Consider the following 12,553-nt stretch of genomic DNA (forward strand, 5'->3'; position numbering starts at 1 on the left):
AGCCGGTGCGTCACAATACCGTGCGATCGCCTTCAATGTTCCTGCAAAGGAAACATGGATGTTGTGGGGACTTTCATTGGTCACTTCCGAAGTTCGCCCTTGTTCAGCTCCTTTTCTTTCTTTTGCAGGTATGGCTGGAAGAAAAGATGCCAGAACAGAAACCTCAACAATTTTCTGGATGACTGCAAAATGTGATGCACAAAAGAGCTCACTTTGTGCACCCAACCCACAGCATGCGGTGCATTTAATAGTCAGCGCAACATTGTTAAAAGTCCAGTGAACGTGCGATTGACGAACCTACACTTTCTGCCGATATTAAATCAGTTATGTTACCATTTCCTGTCCATTTGCTTTGTGAACAATTTGGATCCATTAATCACGTTGGGGAACTAATTTAATCCAGTAATGGAAATGCTGTTCTCCTTTGCAGACCTTGTCTCCGTGTAATACCTTGTCAGTGTGATAACCTAATCCTTGTGTCACATTGAGATTCAGACGAGGAAGGTCTGAGCTTCAGTCTTTCCAAACTTGCTTAAAGCACGTGCAGGTAACTGGTATTGCTAATATTAACAATAGAATTTCAGTATTGCTGAGGGAGAGCCTGACCATTTCCATACTTTCCACCTCTGTTCCCATCCAGTGCTCACCGCGACAAAGTTCGACATGTGCACATTGACAAGAGAAATTTTCTTGGATGTTCGCCTGTGCGGACATCAAGTCCGGAATTCTTCCGCCATTAGGATTCTCTTTTTCCTCTGGCAGCGCCCCCCCGCCCTCGGGCTTCCCAATGGAGTGGGGCGGCTTCAATGGGAAATCCCATTGCCGGTGGCGGGAAGAGAGAATCCCGCCGTCAGCGAACGGCGCACCGCTCGGAAACACGTGGCTGGGGCTCCGGAGAATCCAGTCCCAAACCTTTGAAAAAATGAAATGAAAATCGTTTATTGTCACGAGTAGGCTTCAATGAAGTTACTGTGAAAAGCCCCTAGTCGCCACATTCCGGCACCTGTTACGGGAAGTGAACCGTGCTGCTGGCCTGCCTTGGTCTGCTTTAAAAGCCAGCGATTTAGCCCAGTGAGCTAAACCAGCTCCGGGTAAACCAAGTAATGTAACTTCTACACAGTTTCAATCGAAGGATTTAGTGTAACATTGGGAATTACTAGCCCAGCTATGGATCCAAGTGGGGATTTCACAGGGGAATATGCTGCCAAATATGCTTTGACCAAGCAGGAGGAAGTATCGCTTTTCCCCTCAACACTGGGAAACAGGAAAAAACCCTGAGGGTGACACAAGCTTCAAGATGTGAAAAGACAAAGTTGTTGGAGGAGCGAAAATTGCCTCGTATCGTAAACCCACCATTACCTGATGCAATGAAGTGCATTTCAGTCCTCTTAGAATCAAAGAAGGTTTACAGCAAAGAAGGAGGCCATGTGGCCCATCCTGTCTGCGTGGGACAAAAATCAAGCCACCCGGCCTACTCCCACTTTCCAGCAGTTAGTCCGCAGCACTGAAGGTTACGACACTGCAGGTGCAAATCCAGGCACCTTGTCAATGAGTTTCGGGTTCTTTGTCCTTTTCAGGCAGTGAGTTCCACACCCCCACATCCCTCTGGGTGGAAACATTTCCGCTCAACTCCCCTCTAATCATTCTACCAACCCCCGAGTCACTGACCTCTCGCTCAGTTAAATAGACTCTTCCCATCTGCTCTATCCAGGCACCTCACAATTTTGTACATCTCAATCAAATCTCCCCTCAGCCTCCCTCTTCCAAGGAGAACAATCCCAGTCGACCCAATCTTCCCCCATGGCTGCAATTTTCCAGCCCTGGTAACACCCTGATAAATCTCCTCTGTATCATCATGTGGGCAGCACAGTGGTTAGCACAGTTGCTTCACCGCTCCAGGGTTCCAGAATCAATTTCCGGCTTGGGTCACTGTCTGTGCGGAGTCTGCGCGTTCTCCCCGTGTCTGCGTGGGTTTCCTCCGGGTGCTCCGGTTTCCTCCCACAATCCAAAGATGTGCAGGTTAGGTGGATTGGCCGTGATCAATTGCCCTCAGTGTCCAAAAAGGTTAGATGGGGTTGCTGGGTTACTGGGATAGGGTGGATGTGTGGGCTTGGGTAGGGTGCTCTTTCCAAGGGCCGGTGCACACTCGATGGGCCGAATCACCTCCTTTTGCACTGTAAATTCTATGATTCTAAGATCACTAATCTAATTACATCCTTTCTACATTGAGGTGACCAGAACGCCACACAGGACTCAAGTTGTTGCCTAACTAATGTTCCAACATACCCTCCCTGCTCTTATACTCTCTGCGTCAGCTCAGAATGACAGGATTCCATTGGCCTTCTTCACCACCTTATCAACCTGTCCTGCTTCCATCTGGGATTTGTGGACATTCATCCCAAGGTCCCTCACTCCCTTTGCTGCTCTAAATATTCTCCCATTTATTGCATTAACCTTTGCCTTGTTTGACCTCCCAGGATCCATCACTGCTCCGGGTTGAATTCCATTTGCCACTTTTCTACCCACCCGACCAGTCCTTTGATGTCTTCCTGTCACCTCCAGCAATCCTCACCTTGCGATAGTTAACCACAGAGTACAGAGCAGTGAGGGTCAGCATGACCATGTCATTCTCAAGTTATTTTAAGTTCGGCAAACGACAGCAGCTGCAGAACAAAATCTCACCAAACATGTATGTGTTTGTGCAGTAGCAAATCGAGCGGATGTGATCAGCTGAACAGGGTGAATGGATTAGAGTCTCAAACCTCCTTCAGGATGGCAAGTGGACAGTGAGAGGCTGCCCTGGCAGTCACCAAGATTACCCACCTGGCATGCATTCTTTTCATTGCTTAGAATTTATATTATTGTGCAGTACACAGTAAATCCGCAAATCATTTCTGTTTTTTTAACGTGTCCAGGCAGCTGGGCACAGCTAACAAACAAACACAGCAAATATCCCGACCTCTGGTTTTTCATTCCACACACTCCAAATGTTCTGCTCTCCAGTAACTGGTAAGTAGCTCTGCTTGAAAGTGGCCACCTTTGAATGCTGTTGATTCACAGATACATTACCTTGTATTACGCTGTCGTTGGGGACGGCAGTGAGTTTAGTTCAAACAATCCTGCTTTATCCTCTCCCCCACCTGTCCGTGAGCACAAAGGTGTTTTTAGTTTTGATTTCCACCCCCCCCTTTATAAGTGGTGACATATTTTGCCCTCCCCTCATAATTGGAGTGTTCCGAACCCCCGTGAATATCTCACGCAGCAAACTCGAGACAAGATAAAGTTAAAGGGTTGGTTTATTCCACACAGCCCCAAAACGGGGGAAAGGGGTTTGGCAACATCCGCCACTTTTGTGCTCATAATAATAATCTTACACTATAAAACGCTCACACTATAAAAGAGGGATAAGGTGATCAAGGCAAGACCATGATAAAAATACGAGGCATAGTTTTTGGTGAGACAGAATCAAAAGAATAATGGCCCACTCCTTCGGAGGGTAGTTGCCTGCCTGTTGCAGGGTGGTCCTGATGTGTTGGGTGTTCTGGATCCGTGGAACACATACAGACCACCAACACTTAAAATACTGCAACACTATTTTATTAAGTTAGAAACTGTTGAACATAATTTCACTGTGGGTTAACACGATGTTAGATTAAACTAAAGACCTATGCCTTGTCCTAACCAGTCTATGCACTCAGCACATGGTGAGGATCTGTGCTGCAAGCTGTCAGCTCTGTCCTTGTAGGAGGCTGCATCCCGAATGAGCGGGAACTCTGATGCCCCCTGTCTTTATAGTGAGTGTGCTCTAACTGGTGATTGGCTGCGGTTTTGTGCGTGTTGATTGGTCTTGCTGTGTGTCCATCAGTGTGTGTGTATCTGCACCATGATATACTGGTGTATATCATGACAGATCCGAATTTCCATAAGTGAGGACGCCCACGATGGGAGGAGGTGCCAGGAATTGAATTCGCCTTGAAGGTCCAAGTTTCAATGTTCCAGTCATTCACAGTGTGGATCAGGGTCAGGAATTTCACCTGAGCAAAGATCTTTCTGCTGTGACCTGCTCGAGGGTAAGATGGTGACATCGTCAGGTTGTTTGCCTGGAGGACTGTTTCGCTTTGGCTGTCAAACATTGACTGCCTGGGTTCAGGTTCATCTGGCGATATTACAGGAGGGGATCATGTGACATGCCTCCCACTTCTCCTGTGTGTGCGACAAAGGATGGATTTTCTCAGCGCTGGCAGTTTGAGCTGCTTAAAAGGAGTCAAAGTTCTTTTTGTCGGCGGAGACACAGCGGACGGGTTTCTCCATCCCGGGATGCCTGCATCGTTTCCCCTATGGTCCGGAGAATCGGACGTCAGGGCAAAATTGGCGTCGACACTGGGTGCCCCCTCCCCCTGCCGCTGCTGGTGGCAGAATCGAGATCCATGACCGTGTGCCGATGGGGGGATGTAATGAGCCTTAATGACCCATCTATTTAGCGGGCCCGGCGCCCTCTGCCCTGACCCTCTGTGATTCTCCGGTCCCCGCGGCCAGGAATCACGTGGGCGCAGATAACTTGTGGTCTCTGCCAGCATTGCCCCGACATGGTGAACCTCGCGTTGGACCAAGGGGGGGTAACTCTTTGGAGAAGAGAATTGCAAAGTCTAATGAGTCCCTGAGAAGAAATTTGATTTTGATTTATTGTCACATGTACTGACGCAGAACCAATGGCAAATTTCATTGAGCCAGAAGCCATGGATGTCTCTGCAACCTATCCTGACATCAGTGAACACTGTCAGCAAACAGATCTTGTTGAAATTCCATTTCTCTTAAGGGATTTCATTCTTCATCCTCGAAAATCTAGCCTTAGAATTAGAACAAAGAACAAAGAACAAAGAAATGTACAGCACAGGAACAGGCCATTCGGCCCTCCAAGCCCGTGCCGACCATGCTGCCCGACTAAACTACAATCTTCTACACTTCCTGGGTCCATATCCCTCTATTCCCATCCTATTCATCTATTTGTCAAGATGCCCCTTAAATGTCACTATCGTCCCTGCTTCCACCACCTCCTCCGGTAGCGAGTTCCAGGCACCCACTACCCTCTGTGTAAAAAAAATTGCCCCGTAAACCTACTCTAAACCTTGCCCCTCTCACCTGAAACCTATGCCCCATAGTAATTGACCCCTCTACCCCGGGGAAAAGCCTCTGACTATCCACTCTGTCTATGCCCCTCATAATTTTGTAGACCTCTATCAGGTCCCCCCTCAACCTCCTTCGTTCCAGTGAGATCAAACCAAGTTTATTCAACCGCTCCTCATAGCTAATGCCCTCCATACCAGGCAACATTCTGGTAAATCTCTTCTGCACCCTCTCTAAAGCCTCCACATCCTTCTGGTAGTGTGGCGACCAGAATTGACACTATACTCCAAGTGTGGCCTAACTAAGGTTCTACACAGCTGCAACATGACTTGCCAATTATTATACTCAATGCCCCGGCCAATGAAGGCAAGCATGCCGTATGCCTTCTTGACTACCTTCTCCACCTGTGTTGCCCCTTTCAGTGACCTGTGGACCTGTACTCCTAGATCTCTCTGACTTTCAATACTCTTGAGGGTTCTACCATTCACTGTATATTCCCTACCTGCATTAGACCTTCCAAAATGCATAACCTCACATTTGTCCGGATTAAACTCCATCTGCCATCTCTCCGCCCAAGTCTCCAAACAATCTAAATCCTGCTGTATCCTCTGACAGTCCTCATCGCTATCCGCAATTCCACCAACCTTTGTGTCGTCTGCAAACTTACTAATCAGACCAGTTACATTTTCCTCCAAATCATTTATATATACTACAGCAAAGGTCCCAGCACTGATCCCTGTGGAACACCACTGGTCACAGCCCTCCAATTAGAAAAGCATCCTTCCATTGCTACTCTCTGCCTTCTATGACCTAGCCAGTTCTGTATCCACCTTGCCAGCTCACCCCTGATCCCGTGTGTCTTCATCTTTTGTACTAGTCTACCATGAGGGACCTTGTCAAAGGCCTTACTGAAGTCCATATAGACAACATCCACTGCCCTACTTGCATCAATCATCTTTGTGACCTCCTCGAAAAACTCTATCAAGTTAGTGAGACACGACCTCCCCTTCACAAAACCATGCTGCCTCCCACTAATACGTCCATTTGCTTCCAAATGGGAGTAGATCCTGTCTCGAAGAATTCTCTCCAGTAATTTCCCTACCACTGAAGTAAGGCTCACCGGCCTGTAGTTCCCTGGATTATCCTTGCTACCCTTCTTAAACAGAGGAACAACATTGGCTATTCTCCAGTTCTCCGGGACATCACCTTAAGACAGTGAAGATCCAAAGATTTCTGTCAAGGCCTCAGCAATTTCCTCTCCAGCCTCCTTCAATATTCTGGGGTAGATCCCATCAGGCCCTGGGGACTTATCTACCTTAATATTTTTTAAGACACCCAACACCTCGTCTTTTTGGATCTCAATGTGACCCAGGCTATCTACACCCCCTTCTCCAGACTCAATATCAACCGATTCCTTCTATTTGGTGAATACTGATGCAAAGTATTCATTTAGTACCTCGCCCATTTCCTCTGGCTCCACACATAGATTCCCTTGCCTATCCTTCAGCGGGCCAACCCTTCCCCTGGCTACCCTCTTGCTTTTTATGTACGTGTAAAAAGCCTTGGGATTTTCCTTAACCCTATTTGCCAATGGCTTTTCGTGACCCCCTTCTAGCCCTCCTGACTCCTTGCTTAAGTTCCTTCCTACTTTCCTTATATTCCACACAGGCTTCGTCTGTTCCCAGCCTTTTAGCCCTGACAAATGCCTCCTTTTTCTTTTTGACGAGACCTACAATATCTCTCGTTATCCAAAGTTCCCGAAAATTGCCGTATTTATCCTTCTTCCTCACAGGAACATGCCGGTCCTGAATTCCTTTCAACTGACACTTGAAAGCCTCCCACATGTCAGGTGTTGATTTGCCCTCTGTGTGGTATGTATTAGGGGTAATACGGTACACCATGAATGCCGAGGAGCCATTGGAGGACAGATGCTGGATCCCGATTGGATCCGCCTACTGGGCTCCACCCAGATAGGTGGGGTATAAGAACCTGGGTTAATCCCAGCAGCTGCATTCTGTGACTGAGCTGCTGAGGAACGAGTCTGAACAAGTCTGCTCAATAAAGCCTCGATTGAAGTTCTTTATGTCTCGCCTCGTGTGTGATCGATGGTGCTACAATTTATTGAGCAGACTTAAAAAGGAATATGGAGCTCCGGATCGCCCGGAGTGCCTGCGAATCGGCCCCCAAGCAGCAAACGCAACATCGGCGTTTAAGCACTGGCTGGCGTGCTTTGAGGGATACCTCCGAACGGCCCCCGGCAGACCAACAGAAGACCAGAAGGTGCAGGTCCTGCATTCCAGGGTGAGACCCGAAATCTACTCACTCATCGAGGGCGCGGAAGAATTCCCAGCGGCGCTCAACTTGCTGAAGGAGATCTACATTAAGCCCGTCAACCAGGTCTACGCACGCTACCAGCTCGCGACGAGACGACAAATCCCCGGGGAATCGCTAGATGATTTCTTCAATGCTCTAACGATCCTGGGACGAAACTGCAACTGCCCAGCGGTTACGGCGAACGAACATACGGACCTCCTGATCAGAGACGCGTACGTAGCAGGTTTGGCATCGTCGCAAATTCGCCAGAGACTTTTAGAGAAAGACTCTCTCGGACTCACAGAGGTACGGGCCCTTGCAGCCTCCCTCGACGTGGCCTCCCAAAACGCCCGCGCCTATGCCCCCGACCGCGCTGCAGCCCCTTGGGCTCCATGGACCCCCGCCGCGACCGACCCCCCGGCAACCCCCACCCCTCCGCAAGCATGCGCAGCCAGAATCCCAGACCACCCGGGGGGCCCCGCTGCTATTTTTGCGGGAAGCCGAAACAGCCCCGCCAGCGCTGCCCGGCCCGCTCGGCCACCTGCAAAAGCTGCGGTAAAAAGGGGCACTACGCAGCGGTGTGCCAGTCCCGTGGGGTCGCCGCTATCTCCGGGGAACAAATGGGACCACGGGTTCAACCCCCTCAGTGACCCACGGGCGGCCAACGGGCACCGCCATTTTGGACCCCGGACATCATGAGGGGGGGACGGGCACCGCCATCTTCCTACCCACGGGCCGCGTGCAATCCATGGGAGCGGCCATTTTGTCCACCCCCGGCCACATGCGACTCATGGGAGCGGCCATATTGTCCACCCCTGACCACGTGCGATCCATGGACGCCGGCATCTTGGCTGACAGGCAAGGACCCCAGCGTGGACGGCTCCACACTGCCTGAAGACAACGATCTGATACACCAACCACGTTTGGCATCGGTGACCCTCGACCAGTCGCGGCCCCGGACGCTCCAGATGACAATGACAAAGGTGCTGGAGAACGGGCACGAGATGCCGTGTCTGATCGACTCGGGGAGCACGGAGAGTTTTATTCATGGTCGACAAGCACGGTTTACGGGCCACGTTCTCGTACCTCGACAACGTCAACATCTGCGGCCACGACCAGCAGGACCATGACGCCAACCTCCAAAAATTCCTCCAGACCGCTAACACCCTCAACCTCACCTACAACGAGGAAAAATGCGTGTTTAGCACCGACCGTCTAGCCATCCTTGGCTACGTAGTGCGTAATGGAGTGATAGACCCCGATCCCGAACGCATGCGCTCCCTCATGGAGTTCCCTCTCCCCCACTGTACCAAAGCCCTGAAACGCTGCCTGGGCTTCTTTTCTTATTACGCCCAGTGGGTCCCCCAGTACGCAGACAAGGCCCGCCCACTAATCCAGTCCACTACATTTCCCCTGTCGACAGAGGCCCGCCAGGCCTTCAGCCGCATCAAAGCGGATATCGCAAAGGCCACGATGCACGCCGTCGACGACTCCCTCCCCTTCCAAGTCGAGAGCGACGCGTCCGACGTAGCTCTGGCGGCCACACTCAACCAAGCGGGCAGACCCGTGGCCTTTTTCTCCCGGACCCTACACGCTTCAGAAATTCGCCACTCCTCAGTGGAAAAGGAGGCACAAGCCATACTGGAAGCTGTGCGACATTGGAGGCATTACCTGGCCGGTAGGAGATTCACTCTCCTCACTGACCAACGGTCGGTAGCCTTCATGTTCGATAATGCACAGCGGGGCAAGATAAAGAACGACAAGATCCTGCGGTGGAGGATCAAACTCTCCACCTACAATTATGAGATCTTGTACCGTCCCGGAAAGCTGAACGAGCCGTCCGATGCCCTATCTCGCGGCACTTGTGCCAAAGCACAAGTGGACCGTCTCCAAGCCCTCCACGAGGACCTCTGCCACCCGGGTACGCATCTAGCTGCGTGTACCTGTTGATGGTCTGACTGTAGTCTACGACCATCCTTTGCTTCTCCCCTGTCTTCACTACTACCACCTGGGCTCTCCAGGGACTATTGCTGGCCTGGATTATGCCTTCCTTCAGCAGCCGCTGGACTTTGGACCTGATAAACGTCCGGTCCTGGGTGCTCGTTTCTACCACTTCATAAAGGCCCGCAACCTCCCTTACTCCGTCGAGGACGTCCGAACAGTCACCAGGAACTGCCAAATCTGCGCAGAATGCAAACCGCATTTTATCAGGCCATATAGAGCGCACCTGATAAAGACTTCCCGTCCCTTTGAACGCCTCAGTTTGGACTTCAAAGGCCCCCTCCCCTCCACCGATCGCAACATGTACTTTCTTAACGTCGTTGACGAATACTCCCGCTTCCCCTCCGCCATCCCCTGCCCCGACATGACCGCGGCCACGGTCATTAAAGCCCTCGGCACCATCTTTACCCTGTTCGGTTTCCCCGCCTACATCCATAGCGATGGGGGGTCCTCCTTCATGAGTGACGAGCTGCGTCAATTCCTGCTCAGTAAGGGCATAGCCTCGAGCAGGACGACCAGCTACAACCCCCGGGGGAACGGGCAGGTAGAGAGGGAGAACGGAACGGTCTGGAAGACCGTCCTACTGGCCCTACGGTCTAGGAGTCTCCCAACTTCCCGCTGGCAGGAAGTACTCCCGGATGACCTTCATTCTATCCGGTCCCTGCTGTGTACCACCACTAACCAAATCCCTCACGAGCGCCTCCTTGTCTTCTCTAGGAGGTCCGCTTCTGGAACGTCACTTCCGACCTGGCTGCAAGCCCCGGGACCCATCCTGCTCCGGAAACATGTGTGGGCGCACAAATCAGACCCACTGGTGGAGAAGGTACACCTACTCCACGTAAACCCGCAGTACGCCTACGTGGCATACCCAGACGGCCGACAGGACACGGCCTCTCTGCGGGACCTGGCGCCCGCCGGAGCTCTCCACCCCCCCCCCGCAACACAAATCACCTCCCCCTCACTCCCGCCGGTGCACCCCACAGCCACCCCCTTCCCGGGGGGATCAGTTCTCCTCCCAGGCCCAGCCAGGGGTAAGGAAACAGAGGGGGACAGCGCGATGCTCCCAGAGTCGACCGGACCCGAGCCAGCACCACCACCCGGGCTGAGACGATCGGAAAGGGCGACCAGAGCACCATCTCGACTCATCGAATCGACTTAAGATGTATATAATTCAGTGGCCCAGTAAAGCGGCATTGTTGTAAATAGTTAACGCTGCAAATCGGGTGAAATGTGAATAATTTGGTGGCCCAGTAAAAGCGGCATGATTGTCTCTAGTTCAATGGTTAAGGCACCGACCCTGTAAACCCCTACCACCATACCACCCACCACCCCACCGGGTTCTTTTTTAACAAGGGGAGAATGTGGTGGTATGTATTAGGGGTAATACGGTACACCATGAATGCCGAGGAGCCATTGGAGGACAGATGCTGGATCCCGATTGGATCCGCCGCCTACTGGGCTCCACCCAGATAGGCGGGGTATAAGGACCTGGGTTATTCCCCGCAGCTGTATTCTGTGACTGAGCTGCTGGGGAACGAGTCTGAACAAGTTTGCTCAATAAAGCCTCGATTGAAGTTCTTTACGTCTCGCCTCGTGTGTGATCGATGGTGCTACACCCTCAAACATCCGCCCCCAATCTATGTTCTTCAGATCCCGCCTAATATTGTTATAATTAGCCTTCCCCCAATTTAGCACATTCATCCTAGGACCACTCTTATCCTTGTCCACCAGCACTTTAAAACTTACTGAATTGTGGTCACTGTTCCCGAAATGCTCCCCTACTGAAACTTCTACCACCTGGCCGGGCTCATTCCCCAATACCAGGTCCAGTACCGCCCCTTCCCTCGTTGGACTATCTACATATTGTTTTAAGAAGCCCTCCTGGATGCTCCTTACAAACTCTGCCCCGTCTAAGCCCCTGGCACTAAGTGAGTCCCAGTCAATATTGGGGAAGTTGAAGTCTCCCATCACCACAACCCTGTTGTTTTTACTCTTTTCCAAAATCTGTCTACCTATCTGCTCCTCTATCTCCCGCTGGCTGTTGGGAGGCCTGTAGTAAACCCCCAACATTGTGACTGCACCCTTCTTATTCCTGGTCTCTACCCATATAGCCTCACTGCCCTCTGAGGTGTCCTCCCGTAGTACAGCTACATTCTCCCTAACCAGTAGCGCAACTCCGCCACCCCTTTTACACCCCCCTCTATCCTGCCTGAAACACCTAAATCCTGGAACGTTTAGCTGCCAATCCTGCCCTTCCCTCAACCAGGTCTCTGTAATGGCAACAACATCATAGTTCCAAGTACTAATCCAAGCTCTAAGTTCATCTGCCTTACCCGTAATACTTCTTGCATTAAAACATATGCACTTCAGGCCACCAGACCTGCTGTGTTCAGCAACTTCTCCCTGTCTGCTCTGCCTCAGAGCCACACTGTCCCTATTCCCTAGTTCTCCCTCAATGCTCTCACCTTCTGACCTATTGCTCCCGGGCCCACCCCCCTGCCATACTAGTTTAAACCCTCCTGTGTGACACTAGCAAACCTCGCGGCCAGGATATTTAAGCCTCTCCAGTTTAGATGCAACCCGTCCTTATATAGGTCACCCCTGCGCCGGAAGAGCTCTCAGTGGTCCAGATAATGGAAACCCTCCCTCCTACACCAGCTGTTTAGCCACGTGTTTAGCTGCTCTATCTTCCTATTTCTAGCCTCACTGGCATGTGGCACAGGGAGTAATCCTGAGATTACAACCCTAGAGGTCCTGTCTTTAAACTTTCTGCCTAGCTCCCTGAACTCCTGCTGCAGGACCTCATGCCCCTTCCTGCCTATGTCATTAGTACCAATATGTACAATGACCTCTGCCTGTTTGCCCTCCCCCTTCAGGCTGCCCTCTACCTGTTCGGAGACATCCTGGACCCTGGCACCAGGGAGGCAACATACCATCCTGGAGTCTCTTTCACGTCCACAGAAGCGCCTATCTGTGCCCCTGACTATAGAGTCCCCTATGAATATTGCTCTTCTGCGCTTTGACCCTCCCTTCTGAACATCAGAGCCAGCCGTGGTGCCACTGCTCTGGCTGCTGCTGTTTTCCCCTGATAGGCCATCCCCCCGACAGTATCCAA

General features: G+C 51.4%; 1 protein-coding gene across 2 annotated transcripts in view; it reads left to right on the forward strand.

Moving 5' to 3' along the window:
• The window catches only part of LOC140427645 (lysozyme C-1-like), a 125,999-nt gene that overhangs the window by 46,000 nt on the left and 67,446 nt on the right, over window positions 1–12,553 (forward strand). The window contains exon 4 of one of the 2 annotated variants that reach the window (XM_072513093.1): window positions 129–308. The exons of the other annotated variant lie outside the window; for it this stretch is intronic. Coding sequence (XP_072369194.1) covers window positions 129–195 — 67 coding nt within the window. The 3' untranslated portion in view covers window positions 196–308. Of the gene's footprint in view, window positions 1–128; window positions 309–12,553 lie in introns of those variants that run through there. 2 annotated transcript variants of the gene reach the window in all.

The sequence above is a fragment of the Scyliorhinus torazame genome, chromosome 8 (assembly GCF_047496885.1).
Source record: "Scyliorhinus torazame isolate Kashiwa2021f chromosome 8, sScyTor2.1, whole genome shotgun sequence".
Classification (NCBI taxonomy): Eukaryota; Metazoa; Chordata; class Chondrichthyes; order Carcharhiniformes; family Scyliorhinidae; genus Scyliorhinus; species Scyliorhinus torazame.